General features: G+C 49.8%; 4 protein-coding genes across 4 annotated transcripts; 2 read left to right on the top strand and 2 right to left on the bottom strand.

Annotated features, from left to right (window-relative positions):
* Positions 1-888: 888 nt before the first annotated feature.
* N7482_000111 (alpha-amylase) lies at positions 889-2,942 on the bottom strand (the record flags this gene model as incomplete). Its single annotated transcript, XM_056682236.1, has 8 exons — positions 889-1,532; positions 1,592-1,643; positions 1,704-1,869; positions 1,918-2,080; positions 2,138-2,246; positions 2,295-2,450; positions 2,500-2,603; positions 2,660-2,942. 8 exons carry the CDS (start codon positions 2,940-2,942, stop codon positions 889-891), a joined length of 1,677 nt encoding a protein of 558 aa, XP_056545842.1.
* A 1,594-nt stretch (positions 2,943-4,536) lies between these two features.
* N7482_000110 (uncharacterized protein) lies at positions 4,537-12,391 on the top strand (the record flags this gene model as incomplete). The annotated part of the gene is made up of 14 exons (XM_056682235.1): positions 4,537-4,899; positions 4,955-5,130; positions 5,184-5,412; positions 5,459-5,940; positions 5,998-6,822; positions 6,870-7,314; positions 7,374-9,589; positions 9,643-9,684; positions 9,730-10,861; positions 10,916-11,086; positions 11,141-11,291; positions 11,345-11,646; positions 11,705-12,065; positions 12,123-12,391. 14 exons carry the CDS (start codon positions 4,537-4,539, stop codon positions 12,389-12,391), a joined length of 7,164 nt encoding a protein of 2,387 aa, XP_056545841.1.
* Positions 12,392-13,116: 725 nt separating this feature from the next.
* Positions 13,117-13,846, top strand: N7482_000109 (uncharacterized protein; the record flags this gene model as incomplete). The annotated part of the gene is made up of 4 exons (XM_056682234.1): positions 13,117-13,293; positions 13,347-13,469; positions 13,526-13,651; positions 13,691-13,846. The coding sequence occupies 4 exons, from the start codon at positions 13,117-13,119 to the stop codon at positions 13,844-13,846; spliced, it is 582 nt and encodes a 193-aa protein (XP_056545840.1).
* A 1,179-nt stretch (positions 13,847-15,025) lies between these two features.
* N7482_000108 (uncharacterized protein) lies at positions 15,026-18,965 on the bottom strand (the record flags this gene model as incomplete). Its single annotated transcript, XM_056682233.1, has 4 exons — positions 15,026-15,577; positions 15,643-18,573; positions 18,638-18,728; positions 18,787-18,965. 4 exons carry the CDS (start codon positions 18,963-18,965, stop codon positions 15,026-15,028), a joined length of 3,753 nt encoding a protein of 1,250 aa, XP_056545839.1.
* Between the last annotated feature and the right edge of the window lie 325 nt (positions 18,966-19,290).

Raw genomic sequence — 19,290 nt, 5'->3', positions numbered from 1 at the left:
CGAACACCCCACTGCTTAGTAATTTAAAATTCTGCCAGCAAAAGTTGCCATGGTACAGTAGCTACAGTGGCGTTCGATAAGTTTGAAACACACTCATTGATTACATAACTTTCTGCCACATTTTCTGCTCGCTAAAACCTCGTATTCCACATTAAATACTAGGACATAGAGGCATTTTGAGTATCTAAATAGCTTTAAATAGCATAAACAACAGAGGGATATACATATAAAAAGCGTGTTAAAGCGCGTTTGGCAGCGGTTAGCTAAGTATGGTGGGCGGTAGTGAAAGGCGGTCAAAGAGGGTGTTTCAAACTTATCGAACGCCACTGTATATTGGCTATACTAATATATACGCATCTCTTAGTATGTAGTATACCAGCCTTCTGCCTCAATAATCGCCAGCACACGCCTAGGCATACTATCTGACAGTCTCTGCAAGATCTCATGATCGATATAAGACCACGTAATCTGCACAGCTGATATTAGAAGCCACCGCTTTCCTTCATTACCCGAGTCTGTGGACGGAGAGAGAGTTCTTTGCCTGCACCCGCGTATGATTTTTTAGGTGTCCGGGCCGACCGTGTCCGGCCCGGTAGTGAATTACGTTACCGTTCTACTGTGTATGCCTACTGTAATAGTCAAGAGCGACTATCGGAATTCTGCTCTGAGTACGGAGTTTCTAGTTACTTAGTATATCTCCTATTTTCTGTGGTAATTCACGAGATATAATATGAAAGTAATAGAATTAATTGTACGGGGTATCTCGTCTATAGTAAAACCACTACAGAGACTATCGAAAAGAACGTCAACAAACAAAATCGAAAACTAATACGAAGTATACGAAGTATACGAAACATGATCAAAACAGAAGGAATGGCGGTCTAAAATTTAGATAGAAACGTAGGATGTGGTCAATACAGTCGTGACTATCAATGATTTCATCTCCCACGACAAACTGAATGAAGGTATCTCAGCGCCAGTGGAAGTCTTTGGACTTGCTGAGGAGGTTGTCGATGTTTGGGTGTGATCTCCACAAATATTGGTGCTTCGGTTCAGGCTTTCAGTAGGATAGAACACCCGAGGGCCTCCATCCGAGCTGAGGTCCACATTGAGATTTCCGCTTGAATCAGTCACAAATGTTTTGCAAGATAAGAGCTCAGTCACATTTTGTCCGGATGAAAATCCCGTGCCGTCGGAGCTAAGCGTGATTTTGGTGGTGGCTTTGGTGGCTGGCTTGGCTCCCAGGTTGGACACGACGCTCACAACCTGGTTACCGGTAAATCCCTTGCGCATGGCCAAGATATTTGTTGTGTTGTAGATTGGCAATGAGAGGTACGATAGATAGTCGCTCCCTGACTTCGGGGCGACCGTGGACTTTTCTCCGTCGCCGCTCGCGTATGATCGAATGCGATTCAATGATTGGACTAGCAAAGGTAGGGAGGTCGAGTTAACCGAGTATTTGGTAAGCCATAGGGCCTCCCGGTTGACAGGGTTGAATCCACCTGACAGGTGCTGTTCTTCCCCGTAGTAGACTGTATTCTTTTTATAAGTCTCTTTGGCTTTCGTTTCTATTTGTGGGGGAGCAACATACGGATGGGGATACCGTCAGCGAGCATGCTGGTTGTGAGAATGTTGCGAGCCAGCTAATCAGGAGTGACAAAACTCAATACGTGCTGACAAAATTCTCGATGCACTCAACTTACCGATATGTCTGAAGTATACGAGCCAAAGCGAGGGACATCCTGATTCGATGTGAACGTTCCCAGGGGTAGTACGTCCTCACATTGTGTCCTGATGTAGTCAATAGACTGTACGATCCTGTTCAAGTCTCCGTTGGTCGTATTGAAGGCCTCTGAGAGGACGTAATACCTAAAAAAGTGTTAGCAAGCCCTCTGTTCATTTCGATGAACTACTCACAACGGATAATTCAAAAGTCCGCTTAGACTGGGCTGTAGAGGACAGTAACCGGACGCGTCTCTTGTGGCACCTTCGCCCATAGTGAAAACACCCGCTGACTTGCTGAAATTGGAGAAGAAGACGGGAGGAATGTTCAAGACACTGTCAATTCGCAAGCCATCAACTACAAAAGACAAATGTTAATCAATCCGTTGGAGAGATAGGAAACGTATAGACATACTGGAGTAGTTCGAAACCAACTGCGAAACCCAGTTGCCCAGAATCTGCTGAACCTCCTGATCCTCGTTTCGCAGATCTGGAAGCGATATGGTGTTGTCTCCCATCCAACACTGATGAAGGCTTAGCAATGCCCTCATAATACGCGATGACAGACTTACATCCAGAACACATGTGTCATTTGCGGGGTCCACAGAAAGTAGCTTGTAGTCGTGAAAATACTTCCTATCATTGAATGGATTGAACGTGCTGTAGTCGACAGTGGAGGCATTTCCGGCCCAGGCCATGTCACCAACGACAATGTCCAGCATCAAGTACTATTTTTCATGTCAGTTTCGTGAGTAGACATGGCAGCCGGCGACTCACCATGCCAAGCGCGTGCAAAGCTGCGGATAACGCTTGAAGGTCGTCGGAAGTGCCAAAATGGGAGTTGATAGAATAGAGGTCGTTTGGCCAATACCCATGGTATGCTATCATCCATCAATCGTTAGTTGTCCATATCCGCTGACAGTGAAGATGACCATACCTGAGAGATCCGCCGTGCGAGTTGACTCCTGGCTTTGCACTGGAGAGATCCAAACTGCATCGAACCCGAGTTCCTGAATATAATCCAGCTTATTGATGATGCCCTGTAAACTCCCTCCACAGTACTCTCCCAGTGCTGCATCACAAGAAGCGGTGGTTGAGTTATCGGATCGAGCGAAGCGATCGGTGACCACTTGGTAGACCGACCGACCGAGCCATTGGTCTCGGGAAGCCGCATGTACTGTCCCAATGGCAGCAACCACCAAAACCTTCCACCACCACATTGTCGGTGGCGTTTGCTGACAGGTCGAAGGAGAATTAAATGTCGGATGGAGCCAACGACAATGAAAAGGCTACTTAAATTAATTGACAATGTCATATATGCTGATGAAAATGATCTATGGTGAGATGTATGTACGTGTGTATCATATTGTATTTGAAATACATATACCGTAATATTGATCTGTTCCTACAGTTCCTGTCATGTATTGTGTCGGCCCGATCGGTCGGCTTCGCTGGCCCCTAAAAAATCCCGCCTCGAACCACTCATCCCGATCGAGGGCACTGATCAGGCCCTGGTTGGTTCGCGAGTGACTCGTCTCGGTTGGGGCCACGCTAGCCTGGTTGAACCTGATAGCTGACATGTTGCTTTGGTGTGCTGGCCTCGGAGTGGAAAAGCCGCGTGGTTGATTGCAATCCGGCCCGATTTCTTGGACATTCGCGTAGTAGAGTCGCAGCAATCCTTGGGTTATTTCCCGTTCCCCTATACTCTGTGGTTTCCTGTCACTCCGTGATGATACATTTCTCCATGACGAGATATCTTGATCGGGTTCACATGGGGATCCAAATATGACTGAGATTTGTTCCATTTGGGTCTGGACAGCATCAGTGGGGTCAGATAAGGAGAGGTTCGGTCTTCCCGCAGACTGTTTGATCTGTTGGCCCTTACTGGCTTTGATAGCAAAACATTGGCAGTTTCAGCCAAGCGAAGTCTAGCTCAAAGTGCACAAATTGCCGACCATCAAGAACGGCCATGCCAGGGACAGAGTGGCCGGGAACAAAAGCAAAAAAAGTAGGAGACAGGAACGAGACGCACGACGAGTCACACCCTTATCATCATATCCACCCCCACCCTGTCTCATAGGTCAGCCCTGTATCAGGTATGACGTGTTCTATCTACTCGTCTTGAAACCTCGTATAACTTTGCAACGAACCCGTATGAACCATTCTCCACCATCTCAGCAAGCTATCGAGCAAAGACCCACTTCGTATACTGGCTCAGTCCTGTAGACCACTCCGAAGGCCCTATATCGATGCATGTCAGATTGTCTCCAGTTCTATGAGACATGATACTTCCGGCTTGGGCCTGGAACCTGGTCTAGATGCCCGAACAATGCGGTGAACTTATTTTTTAACATAATTTCAAGTTCGAATTGGATTGATTGGCCAGGAAAAGATATATCCCAACGCCCACCAAATATGGCGTATGTCAGCCTGAGATCCATCGTCCAAAATTAGGAGCATTCAGCCACTTATCGTATGGAGATGCTTTGCTGTGGATTGAGGCTGTACAGCAAGGCTGGCTCGTGTCTCCAGCGGTTAGTCTGATTCCCGCACCTAGGCTGACTTACAAAACAGTGAATTGGTATTCACGCGCTCGGAATCAACTCTTGCATTGGCCTGGGCGGCTCCGGGGTATTCATTATCTTTTACATGCTTCTCTTGCGCATCTGCACTCTATGAATCGTTCAGTGTCTCTGTTTCTATGAGCGATATATCCCTTTCTTCCTTGGGAAGCACTTTGTGGCTGTTCTTTTGCAGTCGAGGCTCGAACAGCGTGTTCTGTGAATGTCACCATAGTGGCATTCACTGTGCAGAATGAAGTTGCTCACTTCCATCACTCATTACCTTGCCATTGTTGCATTATCTATACGCTTTGCACAATCCCTGCCATATCTCCCAGAGGAAGCAGACTGGAATCTCAATCAAAATCAGACAGCGACACACCCTCTCGACTACTCGGGTCAGTGGGATGGCCACACATACAACCCCTCGCCAGAGAATTGGCGATTCCCCTTTTACACGATATTCCTCGACAGATTTGTGAATGGTGATCCGAGTAACGATAATGCAAATGGCACACAGTGGGAACATATCTTGACCTCCAACGAGTTCCGCCATGGCGGCGACGTTCTTGGGTTGGTCGATACGTTTGATTATCTTCAGGGGATGGGGATCAAGGTGCGTTTGTTGCTTCAGGAAGACTGGATGTGGAAAATATATTGACCATATCCAGGGCGTCTATCTCGCTGGAACACCGTATATCAACTTCCCTTGGGCCGCGGATGGATACTCCCCGCTTGACCTGACTCTGCTAGACCATCACTTTGGTACGATCGAGGAGTGGCGCACAATGATATCTGAGGCGCATCGACGGGGGATATATGTTCTTTTCGATAATACCTTTGCAACGTATGTGAGATCCATCTGTGCAACCTCTAATGTCGTCTGCTGATTGTGGATAGAATGGGCGATCTTATCGGTTTCCAGGGTTTCTTGAACACGTCCGCGCCGATCAATCCCAACGAGTACGACTATGTTTGGAAGGATGACCGTCGATACTGGGACTTTCAGCCTGGAAATGAAGTTGAGAGTGAATGTCCCTGGGAGCATCCTCGGTTCTGGGATGATGACGGGACCGGTTTGACCACCACAACCCTTGGTCCTTCATGTCGGAATAGTGAATTTGATCAGGTAACATTCCCTTTCTTTCGATATGGAGCATGACTGATCTCTACAGTATGGAGAAGTTGCCGCCTTTGGAAACTACACCGAATGGCAAGGGCAGATAGCCAAATTCGCATTTGTGCAGGATCGTCTACGCGGATGGCGGCCGGACGTACTTGCCAAGATCAAACACTTTTCGTGTCTAACCATCACCATGCTTGATATCGACGGATTTCGCGTTGACAAAGCTCTACAAGTTACCCTTGACTCTCTTGGAGAATGGTCCGAGTATATGCGGGATTGCGCCAAGCAGGTGGGAAAGGACAATTTCTACCTACCCGGAGAGATTGTGGCGGGAAACGCTTTTGGCTCGCTTTATATCGGTCGTGGTCGCCAGACAAATCAAACCATCTCCAATATGACGGAAGCGTTTATGATGACGAACACGACAGACAAGTCAGATGAGGATCTCTTCCTGAGACCCGCGGAGAGGTCCGCGTTGGACGGGGCCGCGTTCCACTATACGTTATATCGTGGTCTGTGCCGGTTTCTAGGGTTAGTTTCTCCCGCTCACCACTTTCAGTTTGCTCAAGCTAACATCGTCCCTTTCAGTCTAGACGGTACCTACACTGCCGAAGGCGACCCGCCAGTCAACTTTGTGGAGACCTGGAATGGTCTTGTGAAGACCAACGATATGGTCAACACGAACACTGGTAAGTTCGATCCTCGCCACCTGTTTGGTGTCACAAATCAGGATATCTTCAGGTGGCCAGGGATCACAAACGGGACCCGAAAGCAGAATCTGGGTCTGTACGTCGCTTCGTTGCTCATGCCTGGAATCCCCATCCTCTCCTGGGGCGAGGAACAGGATTTTTACGTTCTGGACAACCAGGCTGACAACTATGTCTTCGGTCGTGGACCCATGTCATCTGCTCAGGCATGGCAGCTGCACGGATGCTACAAGCTGGGGTCATCGAAATACGTTGATTTCCCGCTCGACCGCTCCCTGACCGGGTGTGGAGATGATTCCGTCAGTCTCGATCACCGCGATCCCTCTCACCCAGTGCGAGGCCTCATCAAGATGATGTTTGAGATGCGTCAAAACTATCCCGCTCTGAATGATGGCTGGTACCTGCAACAATTGTCCAACCAGACGTTCGATATCTACCTTCCAGGCAGTAATGGGACGGCGACCGAGATTGGGATGTGGAGTGTCATAAGATCACGCTTTGTGGAGGCGCAGAATCTTGATGGCCAAGGCCAGGGAAATCAGAGCGTCTGGCTGGTGTATTCTAATGACAACAAAACCGTCGAACACCAGTTCAACTGCAGCAGTAAGGACGCTTTGATCTCGCCATTTCCCACGGGAACAACGGTCAAGAACCTTTTTCCACCGTTCGAGGAATTTACCCTGGCCAACAGTTCGATCACGCTTGGGTATTATTGCTGCTCTGAAATTGATTCCTGTTACTGACAATGAGTAGATTTGAAGGGTCTGACGTTCCCAACGGATGTTATCCCAACCTTACTATGCCGGCCTGGGGTTTCAAAGCCTTTGTTCCGAAAGATAAATTCGTGCACCCTTCCCCATATATAACACGCTTCTCCCCAGGGCATGACGCTCGACTTGTGCCCCAGGGAACAAGTGGGGAGACGGTACGAATTGGCTTCGAATTCTCTCAGGAGATGGATTGCGAGGATATCATCAACTCGCTGACGATCACGTCCAAAGCGCTTGGCGACGAGAGCCCGCAGCTTGACACGACCTCGGTCTCTTGTAAACGTATTGAAGAGACTGATGTCGTGACATGGCCGGGAGCATTCACTAGCATTTTCAGCTACGAGATAGATTTGGACAATGTCTTTCCAGGGGTCCACAGAGTCACGCTTAGCAACGTGACTACAGCAGATGGAAATCAATCCACAGGTGTGAGTATATTCCTCGCTATACAGGTCGAGAAAGTCACAATACTGATCGAGTCGCGCAGTCCGTCGACCACTTTCTTTTCCGTATCGGACAGATGAACAATCCGATGGTCTGGCCACAGTTGGCCAACTACAGTAGAACGCTACTGTTCGACAACCCGTCGTCTGAAACTGACCCCTTATCAGTAATGCCACAGGCTCCTGGTGCAGACATGTGGCGTTACTCGCTGGATTTTGGAGCTACATTCAGTGCCTGGATGACATACACTGGCTTCAACACGTCGATCCCCGGGAAAAATTGGACCGGCACTGCGAAGCAGGCCTGGGAAGGAGAACACATCCTTGCCCAATACTGGAACAAATTGACCGGAAGTAGTGCTCACTGGCAGCATGGAGACACGCAATGGGCATACAATCCCCCCCGTCGCTTCCCAAACCTCTTCATCGAAGGCGAGTTCAACCAGTTCGGATATGACGCTGGCTATTCCAACAAAATGGCTCTTAGCAACATCACTGGCCTGTGGGAAATTCACTTCATGAGCGAGTGGCCCGCGCAGGTTGCGTTCAACGCCTGGGGATTAAACGAAGACGGCCTGCCCGATCAAACACAGGTATTTGGGGACATCAATGGAGACAACGTTCTGGATCAGGTCCCTCCAGTCACGCTGCTGAGCAATCGATTCAACATCACCATCCCACCCCCTTCACCCTATCTTTCCTTCAAGCTGTCTGTGGATGACGGCGATCTTAGGGTCTACGCTACGCCCACAGGATCCAGGTGGGTTCAGCTGGCCATCTTCATTGTGCTAGCGATTGTGCCTGTCGCCACCGCTGTCAGTGCGGTGTATGTTTACCTGAAGGCATTTTACCAGGTCAAATTCAACCAAATCGGTGTCACTGAGAAAAGATCAGGCTTCGCTCCACTGGTGAGCGTCTTTCAAAAGGTGGCCCATCGATCTAAGGACAGGGACTCCAATCCCGGACTTGCTCTAACCAATGTGGGCCCCTTCCCATCTGAAAGTGGAGGCGTCGTCGGTGCCATGGTAAACACCCGCCGACGAACCGTGCTCATTGCAACGATGGAGTACGATATTGAAGACTGGGGCATCAAGATCAAGATCGGTGGGCTCGGTGTGATGGCCCAGCTGATGGGGAAACATCTGACCCAGCAGGACCTCATATGGGTGGTCCCTTGTGTTGGGGGAGTTGACTACCCCAAGGCCGACCCCGGTGAGCCGATGGTGATCACCGTCCTTGGGAATAAATACCAAGTGGATATCCAGTATCATCGGCTGCACAACATCACATACGTCTTGTTAGACGCGCCTGTGTTCCGAGCTCAGTCCCAATCAGAGCCGTACCCTGCCCGCATGGATGACATGAACTCGGCAATATTCTATTCTAGTTGGAATCAGTGTATTGCTGAAGCTATCAGGAGATTTCCGGCTATCGACCTCTATCACATCAATGATTACCATGGCGCCGCTGCCCCTCTCTATCTTCTACCTCGCACAATTCCATGTTGCGTGTCTCTGCATAATGCCGAATTCCAAGGACTCTGGCCAATGAAAACTCCACAGCAAAATCAAGAGGTTTGCAGTGTCTATAACCTTGACCATGCATTGGTGATGAAGTATATACAATTCGGTGAGGTGTTCAACCTTCTTCATGGAGCTGCCAACTATCTGAAAATCCACCAAAATGGCTTCGGCGCTGTCGGTGTCTCCAAGAAATATGGCAAGAGATCGTACGCCAGATATCCTATTTTCTGGGGTCTCAAGAATATTGGAGCGCTGCCAAACCCCGATCCATCTGACATCGCCGACTGGGATCATAACGCAAACAACAATCTCGAAGACGTTATCATCGATACAGAGTTTGAAGCCAGACGTGCCCCGCTCAAAAGACAAGCACAAGAATGGGCAGGGCTCGAAGTTGACCCAGAGGCCCAGCTGTTTGTGTTTGTCGGTCGTTGGTCCATGCAAAAAGGCGTTGATCTGATTGCAGACATCTTCCCCTCCATTCTAGACGCTCACCCAAAGGTCCAGTTGATGTGCATTGGTCCAGTCATTGATCTCTATGGAAGGTTTGCCGCCTTAAAACTGAATCGACTCATCGAGCTCTACCCTGGGCGGGTGTTTTCCAGACCAGAGTTCACTGCACTACCGCCCTTCATTTTCAGTGGCGCTGAATTCGCCTTGATTCCTTCGCGTGATGAACCGTTCGGTCTGGTGGCCGTGGAATTCGGACGGAAAGGAGCGTTGGGCGTGGGATCACGGTAAGACTGACTTGGCTTGAATCTACCACCAGTGCTAACCTATGTTTCTTTAGTGTTGGTGGCCTTGGACAGATGCCAGGATGGTGGTACACAATGTGAGTTCCCTTCTCTCACGATCTGTTCAGACTAACCCATTCTAGCGAGTCTATGACAACCAAACATCTTCTCCAACAGTTCAAGATGGCCATCAACGACGCTCTGAAATCATCCCAGGAGACACGAGCGCTCATGCGTGCACGATCCGGCAAGCAGCGCTTCCCCGTATTACAGTGGGTTGAGGATTTGGAAATCCTACAAACCACCTCGATCGAAATGCACGCCAAGTACTCTAAACGCCACGATCGTAGTTCATGGAGGATTTTCCGTGGCAGCACCCTTGTCCCAGAAAGCACTCGCAAAATCTCGTCGAGCTCAGACAATAGCCGCGAACAGAGTCGATCACGCAGCTCTATCGTGTCTGTCCCGCCGAGCAGGCCGGTTACGGCTGATATGAGACTGTCTGGACTTCGACCAGGCGTTGACCACGTCCTCTCGCCGACAAATCCGTCTTTCAATCTAAACATGTCCAACAACGAGCCCGATTCTGACACAGACCCAAGACGCAGGCCCTTGTCCTCCAACCCTCTCGCAGACTCACGAATCGTTTACTCTGCGGCAATCGATGGAGAAGATCTCGAGCTCATTTCTGGGGCCCTCCAAGAGGATGGCAGTGTTCGTCCATCGCCATTTGGGACACCTACTGTCTATTTTGCTCAATCCGGTGCCAGCACACCAGTTCTCGGTGCAGGACCAGAAGACAGTCTGCTGGGGCGAAGCGACGCAAGGGTATCCTTGATGAGTCTGGTCAGCGTTGATAATATAATCAAGGAGAAACTAGACTACAACCTCCAGAAAGTTGATCCATTTTTCACGGATGTGAATAAGGAGTACGCGGATAAGTTTGAGAAGAAGCTTGCGGATCTGAACAGCAAGAACTCCGAAGACCAGCTGTGCATCGAGGAGTTTCTCGAGAAGAGTGAGAAAGACTGGTTCAATCGATACCGCGATGTCAAACTGGGCAAGTCCCCCTTGCCATCTCCTGCTCCCTCTGTCTTTCGCTTCAAGGTTCATGAGACCGATGGGCCAGAGACCCCGCCAATTACTGGTCCAGTTTCAGACCCAATTGCCGGGCAATTCCTTCTCCCAAATAACTATGTTACTCCCACGGGTCTAAAGCGTTTCATGTTGATGAAGCTGGGTGATTGGCCTGTGTACTCCATCTTCCTCGCTATTGTGAGTTGGAACCTACCAAAACTTTCATAACAGATGTTGACAGCATTCCTTTAGGGCCAAATCCTTGCCTTGAACTCGTACCAGATCACACTCCTGAACGGTGAGATTGGAGAGACGGCCGAAAAGCTATATATTCTAGCATCCATCTATCTTGCCTCTTCGATCATATGGTGGATGGTCTTCCGTCTAATCCCCTCAGTCTATGTGTTGACGATTCCATTCTTTGTACGTTCACGTTCCTCTATCTGGCTTACGGGGTTGCAAGCTAACTACGCGCAGATATACGGGTTTGCCTTTCTGTTTGTCGGTCTTGCCGGGCCCATCCACAACAGCACGACTCAGACATGGCTACAAAACGTGGGAACAGGCTTGTATTCGTTTGCATCTTCGAGTGGTTCGATTTTCTTCGCCCTCAACTTTGGAGATGAAGGTATGCAACAATTCTCTTAGGAAGTATGGAAGTTATCTGACATTCTTGTCCAGGTGGAGCGCCTCTGAGGTCTTGGATTTATAGAGCCACTGTCATCCAGGGCACTCAGCAGTTGTTTATCAGTTTCGTTTGGTACTGGGGTAGCTGGATGGCAACTCTCAATCAAAAAGGTAACACACAATTCAGCCTTGCCATGACCGATTCAGGTGCTTTGCTCGGGATCGGACTCGGACTTGCCTGTCTTCTGTGGCTTTTGGGAGCCCTGGTCTTCTTTGGACTTCCTGCATATTACAGCCAAGCACCAGGTCAAGTGCCCACATTCTACCTATCGCTCTTCCGCCGTCGCATCATTCTTGTATGTCTCTTCCAGTTCTCCCTCAAGCTAATCTTGATTCTGACGCTGTATTTTGCAGTGGTTTTTCTACATGGCGTTCATATCAAACTACTGGCTCTCGGCACCTTACGGACGAAACTGGCTCTATCTCTGGTCTAGCAAGCATGCACACGCGTGGCAAATCGTGCTCCTTGTCCTCCTCTTTTTCATCGTTGTCTGGGCGGCAGCCCTCTGGGTCTTTCACGTCTTCTCCAAGAGACACGCTTGGTTCATCCCGATCTTTGCCGTCGGTCTTGGTGCTCCTCGATGGGCCCAGATGTTGTGGGCAACCTCCAACACAGCTACGTACATCCCCTGGGCCGGTGGTCCCGTAGCCGGAGCTATGCTTGGTAGAGCACTGTGGCTCTGGCTAGGAGTTTTGGATTCCCTTCAGGGTGTCGGTAAGTTGCCTCTCGCAGCGAATAAAACGTAACACAAACTGATTCACGCCAATACAGGGTTTGGAATGATCCTCCTCAACACAATGACTCGATTTCATATCACCTTCACACTTCTAGCCGCACAGGTAGTCGGTTCCATTGCCACTATCCTCGCCCGCGCGACAGCACCGAATAAGTTAGGCCCTGGTGATGTTTTCCCTGATTTCTCCGCTGGCGTCGCAGCCGGCTTGGGAAAGGCAGACTTCTGGGTCTGCCTGCTCTTCATACTATCCATCAACGTGCTCTGCGTTATCTTCTATCGCAAGGAACAACTCGCGAAACCTTGATCGCTGTTCCAATCTTGACTAGCGTTTTCTTTTCTTTTGCTCTGTTTTGCATCCACTTGACATTTTGCGGCGTAGGTACTGTGATTAAGGGATTAATTATAATATAGTGAATTGCATTTGCTGGGGCGCGATAGACTTGGTAAATGTCGCCCCCATGTTCTGGATTTGTATATGGTATACAAAGACTACTGTTTTACAAGTTCTTTAGGTGTCGAAACTTAATATTCATGTTCATATGATACTAGATAGGTAGCGATGCTTCCAGTCTCAAATCAAATTCATTAATCTTTACCTTGAAGCCGTTTCCCTCGTTTGGACTTCATTGAGCAACGTTTCCCATTTAATTGAATTTTCTGTCAAGCCCGGCGGCGCGTCCCGATCGCGAGAAAATCAACAAATATGGAACAGTACAGCCTACGCCAATATAAGACTAGGGCGACAGGGGCTAGCCTGATTGGTACCTATAATTGTGCAAGGGTCCATTTTAGGGCTAGTCAGGGGAACTGGTTGTTCCGAGCCCCCTTGTGAGTAACCAGGCATATATTATCGTGATAGTCCTTACTTGTTTTTGCAAACTGCATCTGCTCGAGTTGTTATTCCTGCCACTCTTTTCAAGATAACACGACACTCATCCATTCTTCTATTCCATTCTTCTATTCCATTCTTTTAATCCATTCTTTTAATACATTCTTTCCGTGCATTTACCAGTCTCTCGTTCTCATCCAATGTATCGCCCTTTTTTATCGGTCGTCGTGGGCCTCTGCCTGTACACGCGCTGGGCGGTCGCTGCTTTGACCTCGGCTGAAATTGCCAACTCTCTCAACGAACTAGCACAGCAAGGGTTCGCCGCCAAGGATCTCGTATTGGAAATCGATTCCACTGCGGACGCTGGTCCAATTCCGGTAAGTCGGTTTTTTTAGTCCCATGAATGACGACAGCTCATAATGAAATTCAGGACATCTACACTGAGATGGACACGATGGTCGCTGTGGTTCTAACAGATGTAAACTTTATGACGAACACGCCGATAATTACCGATCAGGCGGAGGAGCAGGACGTCTATGAGGGATACTCAAATGTAGGTTGATGACAAAAGAGAAGTCACTCAGAGTCATCTATACTCAATTATGATAGTTCGTACAATCCCTCCTCGAACTCATGGACGCTTTATCGAGCAGCGCAGCGCAGCTGAAATCCATCGACCAAACAACCAAGAACAAAGTTCCTTTCGAAATTCGCATCTTGCAAAGTGCCGTTGACGTGAGTTTCCTAATTAATTCTTTGCTACGGCCTGAGTAGATTGCCGATGAGATGCTGACACCTCACGAGGCCTACTTCTACAACATCATCGGTCTCTTCCCAGCCTACAGCTCGTACAATGCCCAGGCCAGTAACCAGAAAGCCCAGGTGGATACGCATTGCTTCCAGGCTGTCTGGGCATTTGATCGGTCATAGAAATGGTTATCAGGCTACTTGTCAAGCGCGCAGCAACAGCTCCCTTCACTCTCGATGGATGAAGCGCGGTTCCTTGTGATTTTAGACCATGTCTATCTTTGAATATCACCTGCTTTAATAGTTGGGTGGATGGCCAACTGCTGGACCTGTCAGATGGGCGGGTACCCCCTGCCCATGGGCTGCCCATTTGGCCCATTTTGAACGTAAACTTTCCCTGGTGCTAGTTAGCATAAATCTATATTAATAATCTAAAAATACATTGTAATCTACAACCGGATATGTATGGTCTTGTACTAAAATACAGCTTCTAAAGGTTACAGTATCTAGGATGGGTACTGAGAGTCTCTTTGCTCGTCGTGAATCCACTAACATTGTCGGGATTCAATCTTTAACGTCAAGGTGGTGTGGTTCTATAATTCAACTCAATTTTACCCCCATTCTATCCATTCAAGCGACGATATATATAGCGGACGCATCCACCACGGGAATAGGATATACTTACGTCAAATAACTTTCAGGAGTCAAATTGGAGATTAGATACTATTTCGGGCGGCGATATGATAATCTAGACTACAATGACTAGGTAGTCATTGTGAACAAAAGCAAGATAAAGGGAAAAAAAATTCCAAGTATTTGCAGAAGACGTGAATGAAATGAAGGAAAGAAAAAGATAATTTTTGTGCATCATCCGTGAATCGAACACGGGCCTCGTCGATGGCAACGACGAATTCTACCACTAGACCAATGATGCTAGTTCTTGTTAGGGAGCTGGATATAAAATCTAATAGCTAAATGACTTCCACAGCAATAATAATCTCAACGCTGCCACTATAATTCTGTCTCTTACCACCTCGCAGAGACCTGTTGTGCCTGCCAAAAGCCTTCTTCGCCACCAACACTTGGGAGGAATATCCGCGGCGGAATAATCGAACAATATTCAATTAATGACCATATCCAAACCGATGCATGCTTCGTATGCCAATGTAGTCCTAAGGGTTCCAGATTTGAGCCTTCTCCATCAGCAGACTAAATAAAACTAAGCCACGCCAATGAATTACACCGTCCCAACGCTCCAAACACCGAGCTGATACAAAATTAGTTCCCAACTTCTCCTGTATTTCAATATAAGACACTGATAGCCCAGCTAATTGTCCAACGGTCCATAGACAGCACGGCCGTCTATTGCTGGAAGGACCATCCGCCATTGAGCCTCAGCTTTTGCCGCTCGGCGCGATCCTTGCGGATCTCCTCTTGGGTCAGGCCATCAGGACCATTCCAGTTGGCACTGCTGGTGCGGTCACGGTACTTCCTGATCTTCTTGTCCGCCTTGAATGTCTCCTCCAGGGAGAACGGTGCAATGGGACCGAAAATGGAGTCAACTTCCATTCCATCCTGCCGCCGCAGCAGATCCTCCAATTCCTTAGATTGGGCCCATTTAGGGACTGGGAATATCTCAGAGTCCGAGTCATCCTCATCTTCACTATCTGTGGCAATCTCTGGTAGATGTATGTTCTCCCCGTTCGGGTACTTAGGAGATGACTTGACCTGGGCAGCCGGTCGCTGAGCAGAGCCAGGTGCAGCGGGCTTGTGCACAGCCTGAGGTGGTGCGTGGTTGGGCTCAGCGAATGGAATTTTGCCGTTTGTATACTTCGCCATGTCCATTGGGTGGGCGGGTCGTTGGGGCTGACCGGTCTTGAAGATTGAAGATCCAGACTGTCCAAACGTAGAAGGCTGTTGTGCAAACTCTTAGAATTCCAGTGCGATTTATCGACCTGTATGGACAATCTTGGACATACCTTGCGGATATTTGATTGGCGGATTGGAGGTGCCATAGTAGGTCGGATCGGCTGCATGGGATTGTGCTCATCTTCCGTCTTGCGTCGCTTGGCCTCGCCGGAAGGTTGGACGTTGCTAGGGTTGGTGACTGCAGCACGATGGCCAGCTTCCTCGTCCATGTTTCTCTTGGGCGGTTTGGCAGGGTTCGGTGCAGGGGGGTTGATAGGACGACCGTAGCCCAAGCGAGATGGTGGCCTTGTCCCGCCCAGGTCACTTCGCTGAGAGGACTGTGAGGCGGCTTTCTCGTGCTGGAGCATGGGAGCCTGGCTTCTGTTAGCAGGATACTCAGAACGGTTGTCATTAAGCCTCTCTACCTCGCTGATTGCCTGCTGACTACCCTGGCGCTCATGTTTTCGGGCATTATTTTCTTGTCGTCGCCTTTCTATTGCCCGCATATGTGCACTCTTCTTGGCATCTTCCTGAGCAGAGCGCTCCCGACGTTCTCGCTCAGCCTCAGCCTGTCGACGAGCCTCTTCCTCCTGCTGCTGTTGCTTCTGCAAAGCCCGTTTGCGTTCCACCTCACGCTTCTGGTCCTCCTTTCGGCGGGTCTCCCGCTCTTCCTGTTCCCGCTTTTTTCGCTGTGCTTGTGTTTGGCTTGAGACAGAGCTTTTGAAGCTGCTCGCTGATGAAGATGTGTGTAGAGATTGGTTGCTACCCTTCTTTTTCAAAGTTGCTGTCTTTGAAGTGGGAGCGGGGGTGGGAGCGGAGACAGCAGGCTCCTGGACGTTAGGAGTAACCGAGGAGGCAATAGGCATTGGACGGGAAAGAGTGCTTCCAACACGAATCGAGACCGGCCGTGGGTTGGGCTTTTGTGCAGGCTCGCGGGTTGGTGGTTTGGGACGCCGATCGCTTTGCTTCGGCTGGAGAAGCCCAAACCTTGATCCCTCATGAACCGACTCTGGCTCACGCGACTGCTGGTGCTGCAACTGCACTGGCCTCTGGGCGGTGGTGCTTACCAGCTCTTCCGGTTCAACCGATGATTTGTCTTGAGCAGACTTGAGTTGTATAGCTCGCTGCTTCTCCTTCTCCCGTGCTTTTTCCTGTCGGGTTTCTTCTTCTTGCTGACGATCATTCCGCTCTTTCTGTCGACGCTTCTCTTCCTTTTCTGTGGAACTCCGCGTTCGGCGACCTTCTTGTCGTGATGGGCTAGAGATCTGGCGGGGCTGGGGAGCAGGCTGGTCGTCCTTGTGATCTACCTCAGCACTGGCCCGTTCTTGGGGCTGAACACGAGGTTGCTCGGGAGACGAATTCTCAATTCTCATTGAGCTGCCAGTGCTTGTAAATAATCCCTTGGCGGATTTCATAATGGATTGCAACCTCATCTTTGAGGCACTAAGTGGTCCATCGAAACGTCTGGGAGATCCAGTAGGAGTGGTTGAAGCTTCCGCGGCAATGTGGGACGCTGAGGCACTTTGTTGGTGACCGTGTGGGCGTGGAGAAGAGAAAATGGAGTATGCCGATTTGGGACGTTCTGGTTCAGTAGAATGCTGCTCTGGGACGTTGGCCCCATCCTTTTTGCCGGTTGATTTATCAACATCGAAGATCTTCTCCATCACGTCTGCGGTCTTGTTTTTCGTAAGGTTCGGTCGTTGAGGCGAGCTCAGAGGCTTAATCCAGTCAGCCTCATCCATTGAAGTTGGCTCCAGAGCGGGAGTCTCGCGTGTCTTCTGGCTTGAAGGTTCGGGGTTTGACTCTGCTTTCGCTGCAGGAAGCTCCGGGTAGGCAACTTGGCCAGCAGACAAACTAGGGATCGACGCAATTGATTTCTTAGGTCGGGATGGCTGAAGTTTCCCGAGCATACTGATCCTTTCATGGAGGCTCTGGGTCGACTTCTTGCTATGCAACTTGCTGGCCTGGCCCATGTCCATAGTCTCCTCAGATTCCTGCTCATCGTCGATATTCATCACCGAAGCGTCGGCCATATCATCCTCCGGTGCCACTTGTGTTGCTCGGCGGCCCGCGACTTGCCTGCCCAAGAGACTGGACCGGGCTGCACTGTTTAGCCTCGGAATGTCGATATGGGAGGTGCGGGAGAGGCGTTTCAGAGGCTCTCGCGCTGGTAGAGAAGCAAAGGTCAAGCTGCTCTTTCGCATTGGTAGTCGTTCAGGGGTAGAACCATCCGATGGAGACCCGATATCATCAAAATTGTTGTCGAGAACCGTGTCTTCTTTGGTTATATCTTCCACCTCCTCGTCGTGACTCTGATGTTCTTGATCCTTTGAAGACCGTGTGGCTTCCAGCTTCTCCTGCGAAGAGTCGACCTTCGACATAGGTTCGTCATCCTCTGACGGTTCGGGTTCCTCTTGAGGAGCTGGGCACTCTTGCTGCTCCCGAGAAGCCACATTCATAGTGAGCTCAGGCTGCGTCTTGGCCTTCGGTGTAGAGTTCGCCTCTGGTTGCAGATCATTTGTGGCCGACTCTGCTGGGTGCATTTTTCGCTCCTGTGTTGGGGTTGAATCCATGTTCATAGGCTCAACAGTCTCTCCTCGCGCGAGGACGTTCTCTTGCGCAGAGTGAAATGAATCCTCCGTCGGTTGCTGGTCAATCGACACATCCACCTGAGAACTCAATCCCATAGGCTCGTCCGCCTCAAAAGGCTGTGTGGATGTCTGGGTCGCTGGCTGTGTATCCGGCAGGCCGTTATCATCCTCCATCCCATGGTAACCCGAGTCTGTGTTAAAATGCGAGAAAGAGTTCAGGTTCTGAGTGAGATCCGGGTATTGTGGTTGCGACCCCTTGTCTGCACCCTTGGAGCGAGTGGTGGCCGAGGATGCGGGCCCGGTTGCCAGTGTAGTGGGTTTCGAGACTACACGATGAATAAAAGGACTGGGGCTGGGCATCCCTTTGCTCTCCACGGTTTTATGAGCGGAAGAGAAGATCTCGCTCAGTGGCTAAGGAAGAGGTGGTTAGGTCGGCGATGGTGGCGTTCATCACGGTAGATCCACAGCAACTCACCACTCGATTCTCTTCCACGTTACGCTTCCGCGCCGTGCGAGGAGTCTTGCCTCGCATCTTGCCTGGGGTTTTAAACACATCTGTGAAGTTTCTAGGCCACGAGTCAGCATTGAAGCGAATGCCCGCAAGATCGACCGGTCGCGACTCACGCTTGGCCCTTGGAGAAGATCTCCGTCATATGTTCATTCAGCCAGTCCATTTCATGGCGAACTGGGTATTCCACTTCCTCCAACTCCTGCTCGACCAGCTCTGCCATATTTTCTTTCTCTGCTTGGATCCATGCAGCAGAGCCGACGGGCTTCTGAGCCCTCGCGCCAGTCGTGGCCATGATGTAAACAACGCGCTGCGGGCCTCGGGGCTAAAAGGGTCGAATGGCGCAATAAAAAAGATAGAATCTGCAGGTTGAAGGTCAAATTAGCGCTGGAAAAACACCCATTGGGTCGTAATTAGGTGGTGGAAGGTGCCGGTGTTGGGTTTTGGGTTGTCGAGAATGAAAGTGGGTTTGAGATCAAAACAGACATCCCGACGGGGAAACGCGTGGTGATGCCTAGTCACGTGCATAGCAAGACGGGCCAGTGACCTTTTCCATTCTGTAGATACGCAACTAACGTAGACCGTCTGCACACCCATACTACGCTCTAGCCTCCGTGCAC

The sequence above is a fragment of the Penicillium canariense genome (genome assembly GCF_028826845.1).
Source record: "Penicillium canariense strain IBT 26290 chromosome Unknown utg000001l_segment0_segment0, whole genome shotgun sequence".
Taxonomy (NCBI): Eukaryota; Fungi; Ascomycota; class Eurotiomycetes; order Eurotiales; family Aspergillaceae; genus Penicillium; species Penicillium canariense.
The sequence above is the reverse complement of the archived record's forward strand: the minus strand, read 5'-3'. Positions and strand labels throughout refer to the sequence as shown.